Consider the following 21,643-nt stretch of genomic DNA (forward strand, 5'->3'; position numbering starts at 1 on the left):
TGTTATACATAACATTTATATTTTTTTGTTACAAAAAATGAATTAATAGTAAATGTTTAAAAAAAAACGATGTAAATAATATTAAAAAAAAACTATAAAATATATTATTTTTATATTAAAAATATAGTATTTCGTTCCCAACAAAAAACATTTTGGCAAAAGAGGAAAAAGAAATCAGGAGATTGAAATGGCGAAAAGAAACTCGAAAAGTACTATGTCTTTTAAAGAAAACAAGAGCAAGACTTCTTATGGTTCGTACGACAAAGCACAACCGGATACCGGTGCATCGATTTCTATTATCCTTGACCCTGAAAAAGACATCCAAGAAATATCAGGCGTACTACACACGTATTGGCACATGAAACAAAGACAGTGGAACCGAAAGATTACGACCACATTCACCAATGCGGGCAAGACATTCAGTGTGTTGTACTCCATATGTATTGCTATGGTATTTGTGGTATACCTCATCACACAAATTCTTATACTCAAACGACACAATCAATTTATAGTTGAGTTTGTGTTGGTTGGTGTCTGTTCACTTGGGTGTATTTGTTTTGGCCCACGATTTCAAATCAAGTACAGAATTGCGCTAACAGAAGGTTATATCTTTTTGGTCGTGTTTTTCTTACTCTCGTGGTATTATCAACCGGGGTATTACATACCGTATTGTTTGTCAATCTATTATATCCACATATAATATGTTCTATTATATATATTATCCATTACATATATATTTATTATACATTGATTGAGTTATGTTAATAATAATAGACTCAAATAACAAGTAGTGTTTGCGTGTGTGTTATTTGTGTTGTTTTCCGTGTTCGTGTATTCAACGGAATTACGGCTGAAGAGGTTTTATATCAGTCAGATTCGCCGCGAGACAAATCCAATCAAAAAGATTATTCAAGAAGATACGGTTCGATACGAAATTCAACAACAACAAACGTTTGGATCGCCGCATCTATGTGTTTTGGAGAGTAAGGTGAGTGGGTATGTCGAGGGTGAATCACTTTGGATTGACACGTCGGACCAAGGCGAATTTGTCACGGGGTGGTTTGAAGGGGGTGAACCGGTTGGCCCGTTTGAGTCGATTGAGAGTGGGACGCGTAATGTGCTTCACAGTCTCCGCATCATATTTGCGACAAATGCGGTGGGCAAATACACCAACCACAGACAACCCCTTCATTATGGTGTAGCTGGTGTGGAGTGTAATGTCTCAGGTAATTTTTATTTGGGGTATCCTCGATGTAGATTTATTAATGGGCCAAATCTGTGTACATGCGAAGGGCCGTGCCACTGTTTATCGAATCAGTTCCAATATTACAAACACTCTGACGACAACAAACCAATTGAAACAATCACGCTGAGTGTTGACCCATTAAACAATTTGTCAATCACCGGGTTTCAAGGAGATGTTGATGACATTCAATTGAATTGGGAAAACAACACAATCGCAGTGGATGAGCGTTGGAAGCCGATCACAGAAGACTCTCGCGAAGCTTTGATATACATTCATGGGTTGAACCATACATTGGTCGACGCACTCAAGCGGTTGGGGCAATTACTTGCACTTGGCCATTTCCCCAAACACATTATTCCCTTTGTGTTTTCATGGCCGTCGTGTTCAAACCCGTTTTTATATTGTTGTGCTGCAAACGTGTCTTCTGACAATGCAGTACACCGCGATTTAAGGCGATTCATGTATTCCCTGAAAAACACCAAAATCAAGAAAATCCATTTCTTGGCGCATTCCCTTGGTACGAGATTCTTCATGCAAAGCTTCTCGATGTTAAAAGAGTTGTTTGCTCCAACGGAGGACTTCGGGAAGGAACACAACTTACTTGAAGTGCACAACCTGATTCTCTTATCTGGGGACTACGAAGCTTTGACATTTGTCGACGACTACCCCGACTTTATTCCATACATAAAACATGTATCGCTCTATGCAGACTCAAGGGATATGGCGTTGATGTCTTCCAATTTTTTGCTCCGAGGAATACGAATCGGACAGAACGTCACAGTCTTCAAAGACATGAATGGGAAGAAGCTTGAAGACATTGACGTGATAGACACTGGTGACTTGGAACGAAACATCGACGGCGCAACACATGGTTTTTTTAATATAAACACTTCGATGATTGAAGACCTTCAAGAAGTCATTTGCACGGGAAAAACCGCGTCACAAAGAACAAACAGACTTGTTGAGAAGAATGGCGTGTTCCACTTCACGCTCCTCCCAAGAAGCGTCAAGATGTAGCTCTGTATCAATCTTCTAATTTATTGTTGGTTTTATACTATATTTTATTAATAAAATTAACAATACATATAGTAAATTGGTACACACAAACAACAGATTAGTTGAACCCAGTGAAAGGTTCTTCGTCAAACGAAACGTTTTCTTCTTCGTCTTCTAGGGGGTTTTGCTTCATCTCCAAGTCCATTTGAGCGGTTTTATCCTGTGAGAGTGGTTGATCAGTCCAATCGACTGAAATAGCGTCGCCGCAGCTCTCTGAGAAGTCTTCTTCTCTGTCATCAAGAACTTTCTGAGTCGTTTTATCCACATTTGAAATATTTGCTCTTTGCAAACAGATCGAATTTTCAAGGTTAAAAGTGATAGTGAAGTTATCGTCTTTCGTTGGCGTTTGTTTGTTAGTTTCGACCAACGAATGAGTCATGAAAGGATTGTGAATTACTAAGTCACTGATTTCAACGCCATTATCTCCACAACTTGGGGTATTTTTAATGGGGAGTGGACTTGAGAAGTCAATACTATCTTCTTCAAAACTGCTTTGTTCATCTTTTGGAGGGGACTGTGTGACGACTTTTTGACGTGATACATTTACCCCCAAAAGTTTCTTTGTCACCTTTGGAGGTGGAGAGACTCTTTTAAACTCCAGTGTATCTTCCTCTGCTTTCTTGGGCTTTTTCGCTTCAATTTCCACCTCCCTCCTCCGTTTAATTTCGGCAATGTTGTCCTCACTCATGAGGGTGTATTTCCTCCCACATATTTCGATAGTGTCACCTATTTTGAGATACACGGGACCAGCCATCTCCTCATTATTCACTTTCGTTGGTTTGATTTTGCTCAGGTTGCACAGCTTGAAGACCCCGCCGTTAAACGCCAGAAGCGTGCAATGTCTCATCAACAAATCCGGGAGTTCCTCTGAAATTTTAATATCGCCATTTGACCCAATAGTGGTGACTGTTTTTGCTATTGTGTGAGTCGTCCCATTCTCTGAGCGGAGGTAGAATGGGTGGCTTTGTTTCTGTTTGATCATCTGTTATTTGCAGTACCAAAAAATTGAGTTTCATATCCACAAACTATAACATTTTTAAAAAGAGACAAATAAAGTGTTATATATAACATTTATTTGTATTTATGTTATATATAACAAAATATAAAAAACAAAATATTAAAATGTTATTCAGTCGACATACTCAAACTCTAAGTCAGTCGTTTCATTTTCCGCCTTTCTCGTCAGTGCGTGGAGGTAAGAGCCTATTTGTTAATAATTAGAAGACTTATTGAAAACACACCTGATATAGAAGCGGCTGTAAAACACCACACGATGAAGTCTTTTGTTGGGTAGGTGAACAAAATTAGGACCAGGCAATAGACAAGAGCTTTATAAAACGGGTCGACGCGCTTTGTTAATTGGCCAAATTTAGCTCCGAAAAAGTAAATTGAGAAGTTGAGTGCGGACTCGGCCAAGAAGAACTTAAAGTTGAGTAAGGCGACTGGGATATAGAACACAAAAATAGCTAACACATAAAACTTAAAGTACTGAGAAACGTTTTGTGAACACCGCCCAACAGGATCATGGTACGAGTCATATGAGTTCATATCACCCAAAAATTCTTTAAATGTTTGTTCGGGACTTTGGAATATCGACTGGACGTTGTTTGTCTCGTTTTGTGGGACATAGTCATATTGAGACTTAATTGTTTCTTGTTGGTTCATATGGTTTTTATAGTTTTATTATACAAAATACTATTTGTTATTATATTTAGACATTTACTATTTTATATCATTAAAAATACTATTATCTCATAAATAGTAAATGAACCATCCGCTGTTGAGAAGACACGACGACGAATTTGGCCAAGTCCGTTACTACGATTCGGAGGCATATGTGTATGGTATAGAAATAAGTCCAATAAAGGGCGTGTGCAACCCGCAAATTGTCGGAGAAAAGAAAGACGTTGCTGTTGTCCTCCCAGACAATTTTTTTAAAAGCGCAGTAAGTAACTATAAATTAACTATAAATAAATATTATTACGATGGAAACAAATTCGAGGTTGCTACAGTCAACAACGTCTGTATCATAACTGGCGAACATATTCCACTTACTCACACATACTCGTTGGTCAACAAATTGTATCAGGCCTTTTGCTTTAAAGAAGTTGTCACTGTCGATTTTGTAGATAGCATAGGAGAGGTATCGACTCTGTCCACCGAAAGTGATTCAAAATTCACACAACTAAAACCGCCATACCATCTCAAAGACTTTTCCGCGGCGTTTTACACACTCGTTTGCTTTTTTACTATTAAAATGCCATTTATTGTATATTTATAGTTAAATAGTTATTCATCTTAAATAGAATAAAAGTTATAGTAAAAGTATTATAAAGAAACCAACCCTGTAGTGTGTGATGGAAAAATTGAAATGCGAGTCTTTCGTTGTGCAAGAAGACACTCCACAGATAGAAAAGGTCTTATCATACATTCGTGAACACAGTGGTCTTGCTGATATACAACTTCCCGTAGTTTCGTACTCTTTTTCAACGCTCTATGCCTAATTCATTTTTACTATTATTAAATTATACAACAACTATAAGCAAACTATAAAAAAGAAACTTGAAAAAAACAATTGTGACGATGACACAAGAAGTTATGCGGGAGAGACTGATCTTCTTTGCGAAAATGATAGACGAGGAGTTACACGGGAATACCGTAGAAATGTTTTATCGTGGGATCTTTAGTCAGAAAGGGATGATGTGGTTGGACCAGATCTATTTAGTTCTTTTTCCCTTTAGTCACACGACGAAATCAATAATTCGCCAAATCATCATTGACTCCAAATTTGGGCTTCTTAGAAAGATCAAAGATGCGTTCAATAGGTTTGTGGATGTCGTGGATTCAACGCATGACGACGAGATGAAGAAGGAGATAGCCGTAATCAAGGAAATGAGTTTCATTGAATTTTCAGATGAAAATCATTATATCCCCCAATCGTTCCAAAAAAATGAAAAGGTATTAAAAGAATGGGACGATTTTATTAAGAAAATTAACTACAAATTACCAACAAACAATGCAAAAATGTTCCTCAAAAAATCCTTCTTTGCTGTTATTGAGAAAAAGATCGAGGCAAAATTTAACTACACTGAATTAATGTATAAGTTCGAAACGGAAAAAAAGAAAGAAAAAATCTTGGAACAAAAATCAACAATTCTCCTCCCGACGCAAACAAAACTCCTCACACCACTCGAACAAAATGCGAAAAAAATAAATAACGTGATTGACGTCGACAAAACGACGGAAACCCCCCAAATTTGCCAAAAAATAGAAACAATCGAAAAAAGGGAAAAAGCCGAAAAAATTGAAGAAAAAGCGCAAGAAGATTTAAAAAAGCCGATCCCAAATAGTGAGAGAAATGTCGGAAAGGAACCAAAGAAATTGACAAAAGTCGAGGAAAAAATTCAGGTGCCCGTAACGCCACAAAAGAGAGAGGAAAAGATTGAGAATGCCAAAACAAACACCACACTTGAGGCGAAAAAAATGGAGGAATTGAACGGATCAGACGGTCTGAGGGAAATGGAATGTGAATATGAGACCTCGACGGCGTTGGACAACCTTGACACAGAGTATGAAAGTGTGTTGATTGAAATTGCCGACAAACTTCGCAGGGGCTATGTTTTCCAAGACACTTCGCTTGTAGAGAACTGCCTTGGAACCATCACCAGTTGTTTTAATTAAGTTAATTAAATTAATTTACAAAACCTATAAACACGTTGAAAACCGTCCAACATAGAGTTAAAGAATAATTTCAGTTAAGGCAAGACAAACTTCGTCCCGCTGATGTGGCTTCTGATGTAATAATAGAAGTAATCTGCGTACAACACCGTCTGGACAATTCCGCAGACCCAGACGAGTGGGCTCCTATTTATGAGTATCACACCGCAGTGCAACAATAACAAAGAATCCAAAAGACAAGACAGTTGTATTCAGTATGAGAAAACAAACCAATAAGAGTCTTCTGTAGCGTATCTGAACACCCAGTTGGCGATGTAAAGAGCTCGATATATTCCCAAACAAAGGATATATTTTGAGTTCAAGTTTTCGATTTCGCCGGTGACGGAGAGCAAAAAGATTTGTGGGAGGATTGCGACTGTTTCGAGGAAAATAGAGAAGGTCCACAAGATTTCCATAAGTGTGTATTGTTCTGGGAAGATGAAAGCAAGGACGATTGATGGGATGATGAGGTACCACATATTGAATGTGTCGTGGACCTTGTCATACGTCGACCTGAAGCGCTTTGAGATCAAGTAGATGGTGTAGAATGACGTTGCTAAATACACAACTTTTAACACAGTGTTATAGATGCTATAGAAGTTGCTAAACAAATCGATGTAGCGAGTGACCCACACAATGCAAAACAATATTTGTGAGCGAAGAGAGACGCCTGTACAGTTATTGTGTTATAATACAATGATAGTAATTATATTATAATAATATAATAATTCGATATATCACCTGAAGACAAACCCATGCAATTTTTGTGGCTAATGATCTTTGTCAGTAAAAAGTATATACTTAATAAGTGAGTGAGGTCCGCGGCTATTCTGAATATGTTAAACATGACGCAACGAAACTCAAATGATTATCGAAGATGGAGTTATTTTTAAGATGGCGGTATCTATGTTTTGAAGTGTTCTTTTTCACTTTTTCACCAATTGGAGTACTTTGCCTTATTAGTTTTCTTATAATTATTAGTATTATTTTTAATTCTAGTAAATAACTAATATGTATACTAATAAAAACAATATGAATAAAACAAGACCAAAAACTGAACCAAAAAGGGAATATAAATAATAGTTTAATAATACTATTTTGATAGTACTTCTAATATTGTTCAATACTCGATCTTGACGCAACTTTTTTTGAGATTAGGACAGATATTTGAGATATCAGGGATCTGCTTGAGGGAATAACATTTTTCTATAGTGACTTTAGTTAGTGTAGATGGCACTGTGATCATCTCAAGAGAGTCGCAATGTTCAATCAAGAGTTCTTCTATTTTTGCGTTCACCGTGTTGTTCAACTCATTGAGTCTTTCACAGTCTTCCACAAATATCTTCTTCAAATTTTTTGGGAGTGCAATAGAGCGGAGGTTGTTACAACTTTTTACCGAGAATTCGGCCAATTTCTTTGCTTTTTCAAGACCATGCAATTCGCTGAGTTCTTCGCATTGGAGTAACTGTAACTGCGTCAATGTTTTTGGCACATACAGTCCATTCATTGTAGAACAAAATCTGATTGAGCAATTCACCAATTTAGGGAGTGGTGATAACGTTTGAATTGCATTACATGACTCAATGATCAAGTTAGTGACTGTAGTAGGTGGGTCGAGTCTTGTGATCTTTGAGCAGTTACACACGTACAAGTCCTCAAACTCAAAAGTGTTAAGGTTAGTGATATCAACACATTTCCAGTTCGAAATGGTGAATATATTATTCATTTCGAGTGTTGGTGAAGCGAGTGGTGATGGGTGAAATGACCTTGGCGATGTACTTTTCTTGAATGTCGGGGTAATAGCTCTCACCAAAATAGGACTTGGAGACCTATTGAAATTTGGACTGGGTGATCGCGACAATTTAAGTGGTGAAATTGGGCGTTGTACAAAGACGGGAGAGTCCAAAATTGGGGATCTGTCGCCTCTTGGTGATTTAGAACGTGAGAGTTGTGGGGAGTAACTTGAATAGACGACATTTGATGAATTCTCAATGTAATTTTCTGTTGCAGAAATGAGGTTCTGGACATTTGCAAAAGACGCGGGAAGTGTTGGGTGTGTGGTGTTAATAACAAGACCAAATAACGACTCGATACTCACATCAAGCTTTTCGATGTTTTTGACACTTCGAATTTTGAAGCACGACGACACCGACAAATTTGTGATCGTCGTGCAAAATGTGATTTCGACGAGTTCCTCACATAATGAAATATCCAAATCTGTAATTTCGTATGTTTCAAGATTGAGTGATGTCAGTGAATTACAAGAATCAAGTGACAACAACTTGAGTGACTTTGGGAATGTGAAGGAATTCAGTTTGGGGCATCTGAAGAAGTACACTGAACTGATCTTTTTACAATTCTCCAATCCCTCAACTTTTGTGATTTGTTCACACATATTCATATTCAATTTTGTGAGCGACGTCGGTAGTGAAAGAGCTTTTAAAGAAAGAAGTCCACTGATTTTCAACTCTTCTATTGCGCACAAATTGAGTCCTTTAATTTCCTTTAACATGTCACAATTTTCTAACACCAGATTTGTTATTGAAGTGGGGAAGGTCACAGTTTTAAGACTGAATAAAGAAATCAATGCAAGTTCTTTGAGAGAAACCGACTTTAAATGCTTTAACTCGGTCAACCGATCACAAAATGCGACTTGTAATGTATTGAGTGTCGACGGAATTTTAATACTTTTAATTGTTGTGATATTCTCGACGCCAAAGTGCTTCAATGGGATATTCTGTAATTTCGAGAATGATAACCCAAAGCAGTCTATGACGACCAAATAAGTCAAATCAGTTGTCATTTGTACATGTTTCAGTGAAGTGCATGAGTCTAATGTAATATTTTCTATCTTTGCATTTTTAATGTTGATCTTTTGAAGGGTTTTACACCCGTTGCAATTGAACATTTTTAAACTATTTGGAAGACTAATTTGTGATAAGTAAGAGCAATTGTTGATCGTCAAATTTGTTGTTTGGACATTCTGTAAGTTAGGTAAGTCTTTACAGAGCCAACCCTCTATTATCAAGTCGTTTATTTGTAATGGAAGAATTGGACTTTCAAGCAAGTAATATACACTCACTAACTCCGAGAATTTGATTTTGAGCTTTTCTAAGTTCTCTACAATACTCAACGACTTGCACTTCGACAACTCCAATTTAGTGATGGTGTTTGGCAAGAATATGTTATTAATCATCGGACATGTAGTTATCAAAAGTTCTTTCAAATTGGTCAGATCTGACATTCCATCAAGCAGTTTCAAATATTTGCAGTCTGCAAAGAAGAGTCGAGTCAGTCCAAGGGGTATCAAAATTTCTTCGATTCTGTCGACCCCTTCGACTTCCAGACTCTCCATCTCCAAGTTCTGAATACCTTCAAATGAAATAGAAGGGCATTTGTATATCTTCAGATACTTCAAATCGCCTGGAAAATAAATTGCTTCTAAAGTTTCGCAATGGCTCAACTTGAGTTCAGTAATTCCCTCATTCAATTCAAGTACTTTACCTGTGTAGTCTTGGTAGTGCAACTTTTTCAATGAATCGGGAAAAGAACTGATATGAAGTCTTGGCGACGAGACAATCTTAAACTCGGTAATTCCAATCTTTTCCAAGTCGAGTGTTTGCTCCAGTTTTTCACATGAAGTCACTGAAAATGTTTTTAACGTGCTTGGTAGATTCACAACTTTTAAAATGGGGCAGTACGTCATTTCAAGTTCAGTCAAATTGCCGGACTGCAACGAACTGATTAGAGTGAGTGCTATACAATTCACTAATTGGAGTTTCTTGAGTGACTTTGGCACTTGGATGTTCTTTAAGTTGTTACAATATGATATCGACAGTAAATCGACACCTTCTTGTAACACAAAGTTAGATGTAAAACAGTGGAGTATCGATAGTTTTTGGAGGGTGACTGGGTACTTTGTTTGCAACAACGTGCAATTTGACAGGAACATTGACTTCAAATTGCATGTTGTGTAATTCACAATATTGTCACAAGTCTCTTCCAACTTCAGCGATTTCAATTGTGGTGGGAGGAAGACGTGTTGTGTTCCTTTTTGTTGGTAAATAGAACAAAAATTCAAGTACGTGAAAGTTGTGAGATCTATGAACTCCACTTCGTCGCACCCTTTTATTTTTAAATTGAGTGGAAGGTACTCTGCAAAGCCATTGACTGCTGCTGATGTTATAATGTACCTCCCTTCATTCTGCAAGACCACTATATTTTTCAATTCGGGAATTGAGTTATCCAACACCGCGTCGACGTCCCGAAGATGAAAGTCGAGTCCGTCGACGATCAAAGTGACTTTAATCATAAGCTTCTTACTATACACTTCGACTATTTTCTTTGCAGAGATGACGTCTTTAGCTTGGCAGTATATGAAGAACGCCTTCAAGAATTTAGGAGAGAACATTTTGGACTCTCTGATTAAGACTGCTTCATATTGTGAGAGTGCAACCCTTGTGAAATCAAGTGAAAGTGTAATAATGTTTTTGAGTCTTCGCAACATGATTTGCGAGTTGGTTTGTACTATTAAATGTAAGACAGTGACATGTCTTTCATATGAAGCAATTGGTTTAAAAAAGTCGACTGCATTTGATATGATGTTGTATCTATATTTAGTCTTTGGTATTTGTGGTGGAAGATTCAAAGCAAGCGTCTCCATTGCTGGGAAGTATTTCTTTAACACATCAAGTGGAGCATAAAATGAGTTAGTCTTCAATCGATGGATTGCTGACTTACACTTTGTTGATATCAAAAAGAAGATATTAGTTGTAGGTTGGTCAAGTTGTAAAGCAATGACCATTAGATCTGGAATAGAGAGTTGACCAAATGTTAAAGTTGGGAGAGATGGAGTCGATGATGTTGAAGAAGCGTTTGGGGTTTTACTTGAGTCACTTCCAGGGGAAATTGGTTGTTGAATGATCGTGTGGATTTTTTGTGTCGACAACAACTTAGTTGCACGCATCGAGTTGGATCAGTATCTTTTTTTGAGTGGTTTTGATGACTATTTTTATAAGGACTCTTCTTTAAAAGTATCAAGAGTTGTTCAAAGTAAAAACTAAGAAAAAATGTTTACTTCTCTACTCAAAAGTGGTTGAAAATGTTAGAGAAATGTTATTGCTAACATGTCGGGACTGTTGGAATCTTTTTGTTTCGTTTTCGGCGTTTCTTTTATAATTATCGAGAGGCAAATCAATTAATATGGTCAAAGCATTGATTTTTTGAAAAGATCAGATCAATGGATCAAATTAATGGTAAAGTTTATTTAAGAATAATAACTCGAAAAAATATCATTAATGTTTTCATTGGCAATTCCATCCCAAATATTCGTATTAGTGTTTTTGTTAATTCTTTTTTAATTAAATTGTTATATGGATTTTAATAATATGTAATTATTCTTAAATTTTAGAACATTTTTCATTTTGTTTCGTCTTTTACTTAACAGAACTATTGTTACTTTTTATTTTGAAATTATATAACTATAATTAATAATAAAAATATTTATAAATTATAATTGTATTTTTTAATTTAATTAATACATTTTTATTTGTAACAGTATGGTGCGCAACCGTTGACAAAATATTTGCTGTTTGCCCGTTTTTCAACACAAAATTATACTTTGCTTTAATTGTTTTATTTTTACAACTAATCGTGATCTTCAAAATCTCGAGATCTGAGATATTATTTAAAAGATCTGCCATAACAACCAAAAAATCAAAGCTAAAAAAATGAACCAAAAAATAATATTATTTTTGTAATAATGCATTTTAGTTTTATAAATTACTTTTTTACTTTAAAACGTTAATGCCAAAATTATTTAGCATTTTAATTAAAAATCCAATATTTGCGCTTTTTTACCACCACGAATAAATGATATCATTTCAATGTTTTCAACAATTTCATATAATTGTTATATTCACTTTATATTATGACAACAACAATACTTTTCATTATTGTTGACATTTAAAAACAGAAGAAAACAAGCAAAAATATGAGTAAAAACAGTATTTGGTAAAACAGTACTTGCTAAACTACAACAAAATTATAAACTGAGTTAAAAAAACAATTAAATGATATTGTTTCTTTTGTTTTATATTTTATATGCAAATATTTAGTTTGATCATTCACATGATATTATAAGTTGTTTGACAACTTTTTTTTGCATTTTTCATGATTATTATTATTTTTTAATAAATGTTTTCAATAATACAGTGCTTATTGGTTTCAAATCGATAATATTTTTTAATAAATCGATTATGTTTTTATATTTTCGACAGTATTTTTTATGGTTTATATTGTATTTAATGAATTATATTACTTTTAATGAAATAGACTGTTTTTTTTATAAATTATATAGCATTTGATGAAATAGACTGTGTTTTTTATAAATTATATAGTATTTAATGAAAGTGATTATATTTGTTATAAATTATATGGCATTTTTCTAATTTATACAACATTTTTAGTAAAATCAATAGTTTTTTTCTAAAATATATAGGATTTTTGATAACTTATATAACTTTTGTTTGAAAATATTTTGCTTTTTTTACAAATTATTGGATATTCCCGAATATTAGGAATAAAAATACACATAATAAGCAAGTTATTATTTGTTAAAAATACTTAATATGTAACTATATTTATACTATTATATAACTAAATTTTAATCTATTCTTATTTAGAACCTCTTCTCAATGAGGATATTTTTTTAACATAATTATGTATATTTAAATAACGGGCAAAAAATGATATCATGCAATTAGATTATATCGACAGAAGAGATCCAGGAGCAAGAAACGACTATCATGAAAATGCACCATTATCCATGCAAGGGCAACCTGTACAACCTGTAATGTTGCCCCATCAAGATATCCCACCTCTTTAAAAAAAGATCACGGGGTCGGCCCCGAAAATTGGATTCAAAAAAGAAGAAAACAAATACACGACCTTATTCTCGTGTTACGATTGATCAAAGAGATACTTTGGTTGAACTATGGAGTAAAAATGGTGATAACATGAATGCTTCACGATATTCAGAAATAATTGGGATTAAAAAAATAAACATTGAAAAGTATCTTTCAATGTTAAGAAAGGGGATATCAATATATCCAAAAAAAAACATTATAGAAGACAAAGCCGTACTTTACCTTTTCAAAAATTGGTAGAAAAAGCTATTAAAGAAGACACAACAATAAAAATAACTTCAATTAGAAAAATGATAGCACAAGAAGAAAAATTACGCGAAGAAGAAGATGTTGATGAAATCATTTTGGATATTCCAAAAATATCCAAGGTTGCTGTTACTAAAGAGGACATTGATCTTTATGCACCTTCGATATCATCAATTGGAAATTTCATGACTGGTAAAACAGCAACAGGTGAAGAGAGAGAAGTCCCTATTTTTTCTTTCAAAAGAACAAAGACAAGAGGGCCAACAAGCAACACGCCAGATAATAAAGAAAAAAGAATTGCAGCAGTAAACGCTCTAAGGGGTTATATAACAGGTGGAGCACGTTGGGTTTGTATAGATGAAACCAGTTGGACTGTAGCATCAACTCCTGCATATGGCTGGTCAGTTAGAGGGAAGGAAGCCTTCATCACAAAATCAAAAGGTGGTCTTCGCCTCACCTCCAAATGCGCAGTTGATTGTGACGGACTCTCTTATTGCAATGTGGTTTGTGGAACAAACACATTAAATTCGTTCGAAGACTACTTCCGGTACCTAATTCATGAGTATGATTTAAAACAGAGACAATGCGTTTTTTGGGTGGATAATTGTGATATTCACAACACTATGAGAAGAATGCTAGATAATACAAACCACACTGTCGTATTTAATGCTGCGTACTCGCCAGCACTAAACCCAATTGAAAATATATTTGGGATCTGGAAAAGTAGAGTTGAAAAAAAATGTGAGAACTTGGAATGGCATCGAAAATTTTCTTGAAAAAATCAGAGATGGTTTTTTAACTATTAAACCAGAAGAGTGCCAAAGTTGTTTTGAAAATGTTAGGGAAATTGTGTGGCCTCGAGTGTACAACCAAGAAAATATTTAATCAAATGTTTTTAAACTATGTATGGTTAATATATTTCATTTATTAGTCTATTATAATGATATATATAATATATATAATTATAAATTCAAAAATAAAATATTTGTAATAATTATTGATAAAGTTATATTATAAATTAATTATTTTTATCATGTATCATAATTGTAAAAATTTGTATTAAAATAAACAATAAGAATAGATTAAAATTTAGTTATATAATAGTATAAATATAGTTACATATTAAGTATTTTTAACAAATAATAACTTGCTTATTATGTGTATTTTTATTCCTAATATTCGGGAATATCCAATAATTTGTAAAAAAAGCAAAATATTTTCAAACAAAAGTTATATAAGTTATCAAAAATCCTATATATTTTAGAAAAAAACTATTGATTTTACTAAAAATGTTGTATAAATTAGAAAAATGCCATATAATTTATAACAAATATAATCACTTTCATTAAATACTATATAATTTATAAAAAACACAGTCTATTTCATCAAATGCTATATAATTTATAAAAAAAACAGTCTATTTCATTAAAAGTAATATAATTCATTAAATACAATATAAACCATAAAAAATACTGTCGAAAATATAAAAACATAATCGATTTATTAAAAAATATTATCGATTTGAAACCAATAAGCACTGTATAAATAAACGTTTTATTGTTGAAGAGATAACCACCAAAACTTGTTTCATTTTATTTTTTATCTACATTATAATACAATATTATCGATAGCAAATAAACAACACCAAATTTCTTTCCTTAATAATAATTATCAAATTTTCTATATTTTTTTTGTTTTTTGTATATTGTTTTTTGGCTCATTGATAATTATATACACATTAATAACTTCAACAAAAAGACAATAGTCTCTTGTGGTTGTAAGTTGTTGGAACATACAGAGATTGTTATAACAATCTTTTTATAAACATTTCAACAATTAATCATCTTTGTTTTTATTATTTATTTTTATTACCACATACAAATTGATCTCTTTGAACGAAAACTTCTTGTTTTAACTGTTGTATTTAGTTGAATCAATAGAATGTCAAAGTCGTCTTTATATACAATAAATTAAAAATGACTCATATCATTTTATTAAAAAATCAATTGTTGATTCATTCATTTTTTGTGTATCATGTTTATTACTACAATATTCATATAGCATTTTAAACGGTGTCTTAATGTTTTTAGGTCCAATTGTAATTTCATTATTTTGTTGCTTGTGTTGTTTTTAAAGAATTTTACAATAAAGTTGGAAATGAAAAAAACAATGTGTTGTTTATACCAAATTATAAAATTTGCTGTCAATTTTTTATCTATTAAGTTATATAACAAAAATTTCTTTTGTTATCTTATTTTTTTCAATCTTACTAATTTGTCTTTTAATAAATACAAAATATCAAAATTGTTGTTTTTAATTATTATTTGTTTTTTATCAACTTTTGAGACAAATAAAAAGTTTATTTACTTTTAATCAAATACTGTTTACACGTTTCAATATTAAGACAGATTTTACAAATTTTGCTCATTTTTATGAATAAAAAAATAAATTGACATATTTCACTATTTTTTACAATGAAAAAAAAGATTTCATAAAAATGAAAAATTACTCTCGCGGTTGCGCACCCTATGTAACAGATAATATGGTTTATTTTATATAATTTTTAACTTGTTTCAATTTGGTTCAAAATTCACAAAAGACAAAAGTAATGTTATATATAACATTTCCAAAGAAGTTTTCAAACATCATTCTAATAGTAAAGATTATAATAATAAACTATAAATAATACATCTCAATAACATAATTTAAACATCCCAGTGTTTTGCATTTAAAAATCCTCAAACCCCGAAAAAAAATACCATTTTTAATAACAAAATATTAAGTAAGAAATAAAAAATTCATTTTTAATAGTTGAAAAAGAAACTCAAGATATTATTCAATGTCCCAAAATTCAGTGTATCAACCAACACCTTACCACACAACACCGTCTTACCCATCACCTACACAAAACCCATTTCTTAACCCAACAACTTCTTCTTCACATTTCACACAGTCTATTTATCAAAATCCATACCCACAAATGTATACAACCCCTTACCCATCACCTTACCAAACAACAAGCCCACACATCTACCCATCTCCATACCAAACATTAGAGAAGAAAAATCAACCACCAAACGCTTATTCACCACAAGTTACTGTTTACCCAAAACTCGCTTCCCCAACACCAATAAACCCATACACGACCATAGTCCAACCAAACACACGACCACAAAACGTGTTCCCACAAAACACTCCGAAGACTGAAAGTGCTTCCGTCGTCAAGACTCAAGAAACAACGCCAAGTAAATTACCAATTCCAGAAACACCAAAGAGTACAGAGAAATATATGGAGGGATACAACGCAGACGATGAGAAGGGAATTATAGAGTTGAAGCGGATGTACTCCGACGGCCTTCTATCTGTGGAAGCGTACGTCACTCTACGCGACAATTACTTGACTTCCGTCGATCACACGATGTTAGCCGACCAATACAAAGCACAGAAAAAGAGGGAAGAAGATGCTCGGTTAGAAGCCGAAGCTTCAAAGGCCGAGGCGATTCGCTTGAAGATGTTATCGGAGCGTCTTGCAACGGTCCGCTCCGCGATTCAAAGTGATTTAAACTTCAACAAAGAAGCGCGAGATTGGATAGCAACGAACACCAAATCACACATCGACTTCCTCGAGACGTTGAAGTCGACTAAGTCTGAGAAGGAACTGAAAGTTGTTGAGTTGAATGCGAGAGTCATGGCGTATAGTGATGCAATAGAAGTGTTAAGTGTCTTAGTGAAAACTAAGAAGATGTCTGTGAGTGATGCGCTTGACAAGACGAAGTCCCTTGCCATTCTACAGTTCAAGTACAAAGTCAGTCTAGTGAAGGAATAATTCCTTTCAATTGAGTGTTCTTTGCTATACCATTTGATTAACATTTGAATAACATTTTCTTACTGTGTTATCCTTCAAACTGAAAAACTCAAACTAGCGTACTCTTATGGTTCGCACCAAAGTCCGGTATATTCTTATTCAAGCAATTCCCATCCGTGCAGGGGTAACAATCGACGTTCCCATGAACGAGATGGGAGCTTTAATCAACTCGGGGGTATCTAAATTATATGGCCTTTATGGTGTAGCTCTCAACAAAGGGATGTCCATTGTATACAACAACCTTCAAGGCACGGGCGTATGTATCGTGAAATGTCGTAGAGAGGCTGCTGAGATGGTTTGGTCTTTTCTTTTTTTATTTAATCAGTCAACTAGGGTTTCCCGTCTTTTTCATTTGTGACTCATAGCTCAAAACAACACTTCCCTATTTCAGTACAAAAACTATGCCATTTCCTTATGCTTTGAATATCATTCATATTGGTGGAACTCTTCGGTCGACTAAGCGTCATGCAATCAAGTTTAATAACCATATAAAACCCTCCGATTTTCAAGAGTAATTGACTGCTTCAAGACTTCTATTCTTGAAAGAAACACAAACAAAGAAACAACTCATTATGATGATTCTTTTCACAGTAACACACAACAGCACTTTTGCTTTTTATCTCCGTTCTCGACGGATCCCGTCTTGTCGCTTTGATGGACTTGGTTCTGTTTTTTGTCCACCATACAAAGCTCAACTGCAGTGTAAAAAACCTCTTTCAGGCCTTTTTGTGTTTTTGCAGAGCACTCCATAGTTCGATCAACTTGAATCCCACTGTCGCGTATCACATTTGAAACTTCTTCTAACGTCACCGGCTTTTGTCCACGCTCCTCTAATTTATGTATTTCTCGTACACTGTCACGTAAATCAATTTTCAACCCAACGACTATAGTCTTACTTGTTGGACAATACTGTTTCACTTCAGGATACCACTGACAGTCAGTTTGTTATCGACCCACCCTCGTCCTTATAATACTTGAATCAAATTAACAATTAACAATGATGGAATACACAACAAACCTTCTCGATGATGTTTGTGAGCGACGAAGGCTGAATGACATTGAAACACAAGAGAAAGATGTCCGTCGACGGATAAGAGAGTGGTCGAAAACTCTCATATTCTTCTTGTCCTATACCGTTAAAAGATATATATATCTATGTGACAAATGTAGAAGTCAGATGACATGAAACAAACCAGCTGTATCCCCTAAAGATGAGTCAATTCAGTTGTTAACAGTAATAACACTAGACGGAATACAAACATATTTGGAGTTGGACTACCTCTTTCCCATATGAAACATTTGTTGTGTAATTATCAAATACTGTTGGTACATAAGCCTCGGGAAACTCATTCTTTGTGTAACATATCAACATCGACGTTTTCCCTAGTGGTGAGTCTTTTAAAACTTAATTTCTCGACTAAACAGTATCCCTCTGACAAACCAACAGCTCCATCTCCGACAGCAACTAGCTTTACAGACATTTGAGAATCAACTAAATTTATTCATGAACTCATTTATATTTTTCTTTGTTTTTTATTGGATTTTTTTTAAGTCTATTCAGTTATAATGGTTCTTTCATTACTCTTTTTTATTAGAACAATAGCTCAGAGCAAAAGGTATCGTGTCGAAATAAGGAGGGGGAAGACTTGAAAAAATTGAAATTATATTTCGGGGTTTGGAAAAACAATTATTGGTTGTATTTGTTTTTCTTCCATTTTAAGGAACCATTTATTTATAAATTAAAGTACCATTTTAAATGATACATTTTTTGTTTTTTTATTTTACTGAATAACATTTTGAACTTTTGTTATAATACCAATGTTTCAAAAATACAAATTGTATGAAAAATAAACAAAGAACAAATATAGTATAATAAACTAATTTTAACTAAAGAATTGGTATTTATTAGAATATATACTTTTAAATGCATTATTATTATAGTTATAATAATTTATAAATGTATTATAAAATAATATTATTTTTATTATCATTGTCAACCATATTAAAAATAAATTAGTAAGAATGTATAAGATATAATTAAGTGACTGCTTTGAAAATCAACTATAAATTGGTATTAAAAAATACCAAACAGTTACAAGCTCTAGTAATTAGAGAAAAAACAAGGGTTTAAAGAATAACGATTTCTATTCACAAAAAAAAAAGATGACGTGTTGAACCCCAAGAATACATCGCCACAAAAAACACAAGTCAAAGCGACATTACAATTGTTATGATCCCATTTAACCCTAACCGAATTCCTGGTGTTTTTTAGCAATTATACCCAACAAAGATAGTATTGGGCATGTACCAAACAATAATCTACTTGGGTAAGGAGAGTGATTTTTGATAGTGAAATAGAGGATATTATGAATGATAAAATCCACGTTTTCTCACCCTTTTATTTCATTACGAATTGAACACCCAAAACATCAAAAACAAACTTCAAAACAAAGGAACTTCAAAATTGGGTCTTGAGAAAATCGAAAAAAGACGGGGAAAATGGAAGAAAAAGAGTAAAAAAGTCTGACGAAGAAAAAGGGCAACTTGATGAGGAACTGTGAAAGTCCAATCGCAAGAATACCCACCGTGATGGACAAAAAAGACATACTAGACATACGGTCGATTATTCAAGACGGGATGACACCGGTTTTACAGGAATATGCGACATGGATGAAAATGAAAGAGGTCAAAGAGGAGTCGATCAAACTCAAAGAGCAAATACCACCAAACAACTTTCTTAAAGTTTGTAGTTCTCATTCAATGAATCAAAACAATACTAACAAAGTAGTTACTTCAAGTGCAAGTCATTCAACAATACAAAGAAAGTCTTCCTGTGCGGCAAAAGCGTTTGTTTATCACTTTATTCAATAGTTTTGTATGTATTTGACACATCACACAACACGGCGCAAATAAATGAAGAAATTTGAACTTACCTGTAGTCACCCCACTCGTTGTCACTTTGAAAGAAACACTAAAAGATGTGAAACAACATGCAATAGAACGGAAAGAGCCAAAGCCACCAAAAGCGCAGCGCAAGAAGTTAAAGAAGAGATTGTCTGAAGAAGAGGACCCTGCTAAAGACGACGAGAAGAAGTCCCGGAAACGACGACACAACAAAGCAAAGTTGATTGGTGAAAATGGGCAAACGATAATCGAATTTGACTCAAAAACAGTCTATCCCGTCGTCTTTGGAAGAGCGAAGGATACACAACAATCGGACAACCCAAGTTTCATCAACTTAAGTAAATACACAAAAGCAAAGTCCCTCAGTCACCGGCATGCGACGATCACATATGAGAAAGAAACAGATACATTCCAGTTTGTTAACGAAGGAAGAAATGGGAGTGGAGTGAATAGCAGTCTGGTCGTTAAAAAAGAGAACAAAGTGCAACTCAATGACAAGGCGACGTTGGAGATGGGGACATTTAAAATGACATTCCATATCATTTAGAATGCGCAAACCCTCTTTATTATACCATTTTTTTTAGTCTTTTGTCCTCATAGTGTTTTAAGTAATATGATGCTCTTTTGTAATAATTTTCAATTGTTTTTTCTTTAAAAGTACAGTAAAACCTCCAAAGAGCGGTACCTCTGAAGAGCGGGTTCTCTCAAGAGCGGGCATTTTCGACCAATCAAACATTGAAAACCACTCGATAGAGAACTGACAGTTTATTGTTTTTTGTTCTAAATAATCGGGATTGTTATTTCTATTTTTTGGTAAATACCATTTGAATAATTAGAAAAACAAAAAAATATAATTAAAAAATATCAAAAAATGCAAAATTTTTTAAAAGTTAAAAATTGGTTGTAAATGAAAGTTTTTGCCAAAAAAAACGATAGAAATTGATATAAAATAAATCAAAACTGAAAAATAAAATAAATACCTGAGACATGAGCCACCTCAGGTAGTATTTTTAAAGTTTGTTTTAACATAAATTACTAGATTTTAAATTAATTAAAATCTATTTCCATGGGAACATTTTTTTTGTCACACAGTTCCTTGTACTGTTGTTTTATTTCTTTAAGTTCATCATTTTTACTCACTATCAGTTTTTTCAACTCTTGGATTCTTAAAGAAATATCTCCTAGTTCTTCAGGTTCCTCAACATCGCCGGGCTCTTCGTTTTCTTCGATCAGATCTTCAATGGAATAGCCCGTTCCATCTCCCAAAATCCTTCAACCTTCTTTTCTGAACAAAGCGTGCTTCCAACATCCAATTATTGTTTCTGATGAAACATCATTGTTCCAACAGTCGACAGCATATAATATGGCATTTCCCACATTCATTTTGAGTCATGAATACGTTTTTCCCTGAGAATGAGCTTCTATAATTTCTTCTGCCTTTAAATTCGCAATTTTTCTTCGATATGCGGCCTTGAATGAGTGTATTATTCCTGCTTCACATGGCTGGAATACTGATGTCGTGTTTTTCGGTAGAAATTCCAGCCTAATGTGTGTCAGGTTTAGTTCATACACATGCAAACCCTTTTCGTTTAGTCCTTTGTAAGTGTAGCCGGGTTTCTCTTCTTCAATAGTCGTAGTTATGATAAGCTTGTGGCTTGGAGCATTATCTACTATAAGAAGAAT

The 21,643-nt window shown here is 33.9% G+C and overlaps 10 protein-coding genes across 10 annotated transcripts; 5 read left to right on the forward strand and 5 right to left on the reverse strand.

Annotated features, from left to right (window-relative positions):
- Positions 1-214: 214 nt before the first annotated feature.
- Positions 215-2,263, forward strand: EIN_283700 (hypothetical protein; the record flags this gene model as incomplete). The annotated part of the gene is made up of 2 exons (XM_004184122.1): positions 215-671; positions 792-2,263. 2 exons carry the CDS (start codon positions 215-217, stop codon positions 2,261-2,263), a joined length of 1,929 nt encoding a protein of 642 aa, XP_004184170.1.
- Positions 2,264-2,360: 97 nt separating this feature from the next.
- EIN_283710 (hypothetical protein) lies at positions 2,361-3,284 on the reverse strand (the record flags this gene model as incomplete). Its single annotated transcript, XM_004184123.1, has 1 exon — positions 2,361-3,284. The coding sequence occupies one exon, from the start codon at positions 3,282-3,284 to the stop codon at positions 2,361-2,363; it is 924 nt and encodes a 307-aa protein (XP_004184171.1).
- A 147-nt stretch (positions 3,285-3,431) lies between these two features.
- EIN_283720 (hypothetical protein) lies at positions 3,432-3,967 on the reverse strand (the record flags this gene model as incomplete). Its single annotated transcript, XM_004184124.1, has 2 exons — positions 3,432-3,505; positions 3,544-3,967. The coding sequence occupies 2 exons, from the start codon at positions 3,965-3,967 to the stop codon at positions 3,432-3,434; spliced, it is 498 nt and encodes a 165-aa protein (XP_004184172.1).
- Positions 3,968-4,067: 100 nt separating this feature from the next.
- Positions 4,068-4,806, forward strand: EIN_283730 (hypothetical protein; the record flags this gene model as incomplete). The annotated part of the gene is made up of 2 exons (XM_004184125.1): positions 4,068-4,538; positions 4,654-4,806. 2 exons carry the CDS (start codon positions 4,068-4,070, stop codon positions 4,804-4,806), a joined length of 624 nt encoding a protein of 207 aa, XP_004184173.1.
- A 79-nt stretch (positions 4,807-4,885) lies between these two features.
- Positions 4,886-5,983, forward strand: EIN_283740 (hypothetical protein; the record flags this gene model as incomplete). The annotated part of the gene is made up of 1 exon (XM_004184126.1): positions 4,886-5,983. The coding sequence occupies one exon, from the start codon at positions 4,886-4,888 to the stop codon at positions 5,981-5,983; it is 1,098 nt and encodes a 365-aa protein (XP_004184174.1).
- A 74-nt stretch (positions 5,984-6,057) lies between these two features.
- On the reverse strand, positions 6,058-6,866 carry EIN_283750 (ER lumen protein retaining receptor, putative; the record flags this gene model as incomplete). Its single annotated transcript, XM_004184127.1, has 3 exons — positions 6,058-6,166; positions 6,251-6,689; positions 6,773-6,866. The coding sequence occupies 3 exons, from the start codon at positions 6,864-6,866 to the stop codon at positions 6,058-6,060; spliced, it is 642 nt and encodes a 213-aa protein (XP_004184175.1).
- A 273-nt stretch (positions 6,867-7,139) lies between these two features.
- Positions 7,140-10,985, reverse strand: EIN_283760 (hypothetical protein; the record flags this gene model as incomplete). The annotated part of the gene is made up of 1 exon (XM_004184128.1): positions 7,140-10,985. The coding sequence occupies one exon, from the start codon at positions 10,983-10,985 to the stop codon at positions 7,140-7,142; it is 3,846 nt and encodes a 1,281-aa protein (XP_004184176.1).
- A 5,045-nt stretch (positions 10,986-16,030) lies between these two features.
- Positions 16,031-17,017, forward strand: EIN_283770 (hypothetical protein; the record flags this gene model as incomplete). Its single annotated transcript, XM_004184129.1, has 1 exon — positions 16,031-17,017. One exon carries the CDS (start codon positions 16,031-16,033, stop codon positions 17,015-17,017), a length of 987 nt encoding a protein of 328 aa, XP_004184177.1.
- Positions 17,018-17,641: 624 nt separating this feature from the next.
- EIN_283780 (Rho GTPase, putative) lies at positions 17,642-18,537 on the reverse strand (the record flags this gene model as incomplete). The annotated part of the gene is made up of 5 exons (XM_004184130.1): positions 17,642-17,986; positions 18,075-18,184; positions 18,250-18,261; positions 18,317-18,439; positions 18,498-18,537. 5 exons carry the CDS (start codon positions 18,535-18,537, stop codon positions 17,642-17,644), a joined length of 630 nt encoding a protein of 209 aa, XP_004184178.1.
- Positions 18,538-19,693: 1,156 nt separating this feature from the next.
- EIN_283790 (hypothetical protein) lies at positions 19,694-20,507 on the forward strand (the record flags this gene model as incomplete). Its single annotated transcript, XM_004184131.1, has 3 exons — positions 19,694-19,798; positions 19,845-19,902; positions 19,996-20,507. The coding sequence occupies 3 exons, from the start codon at positions 19,694-19,696 to the stop codon at positions 20,505-20,507; spliced, it is 675 nt and encodes a 224-aa protein (XP_004184179.1).
- Between the last annotated feature and the right edge of the window lie 1,136 nt (positions 20,508-21,643).

The sequence above is a fragment of the Entamoeba invadens genome (genome assembly GCF_000330505.1).
Source record: "Entamoeba invadens IP1 unplaced genomic scaffold scaff_1105074725665, whole genome shotgun sequence".
Taxonomy (NCBI): Eukaryota; Evosea; order Mastigamoebida; family Endamoebidae; genus Entamoeba; species Entamoeba invadens.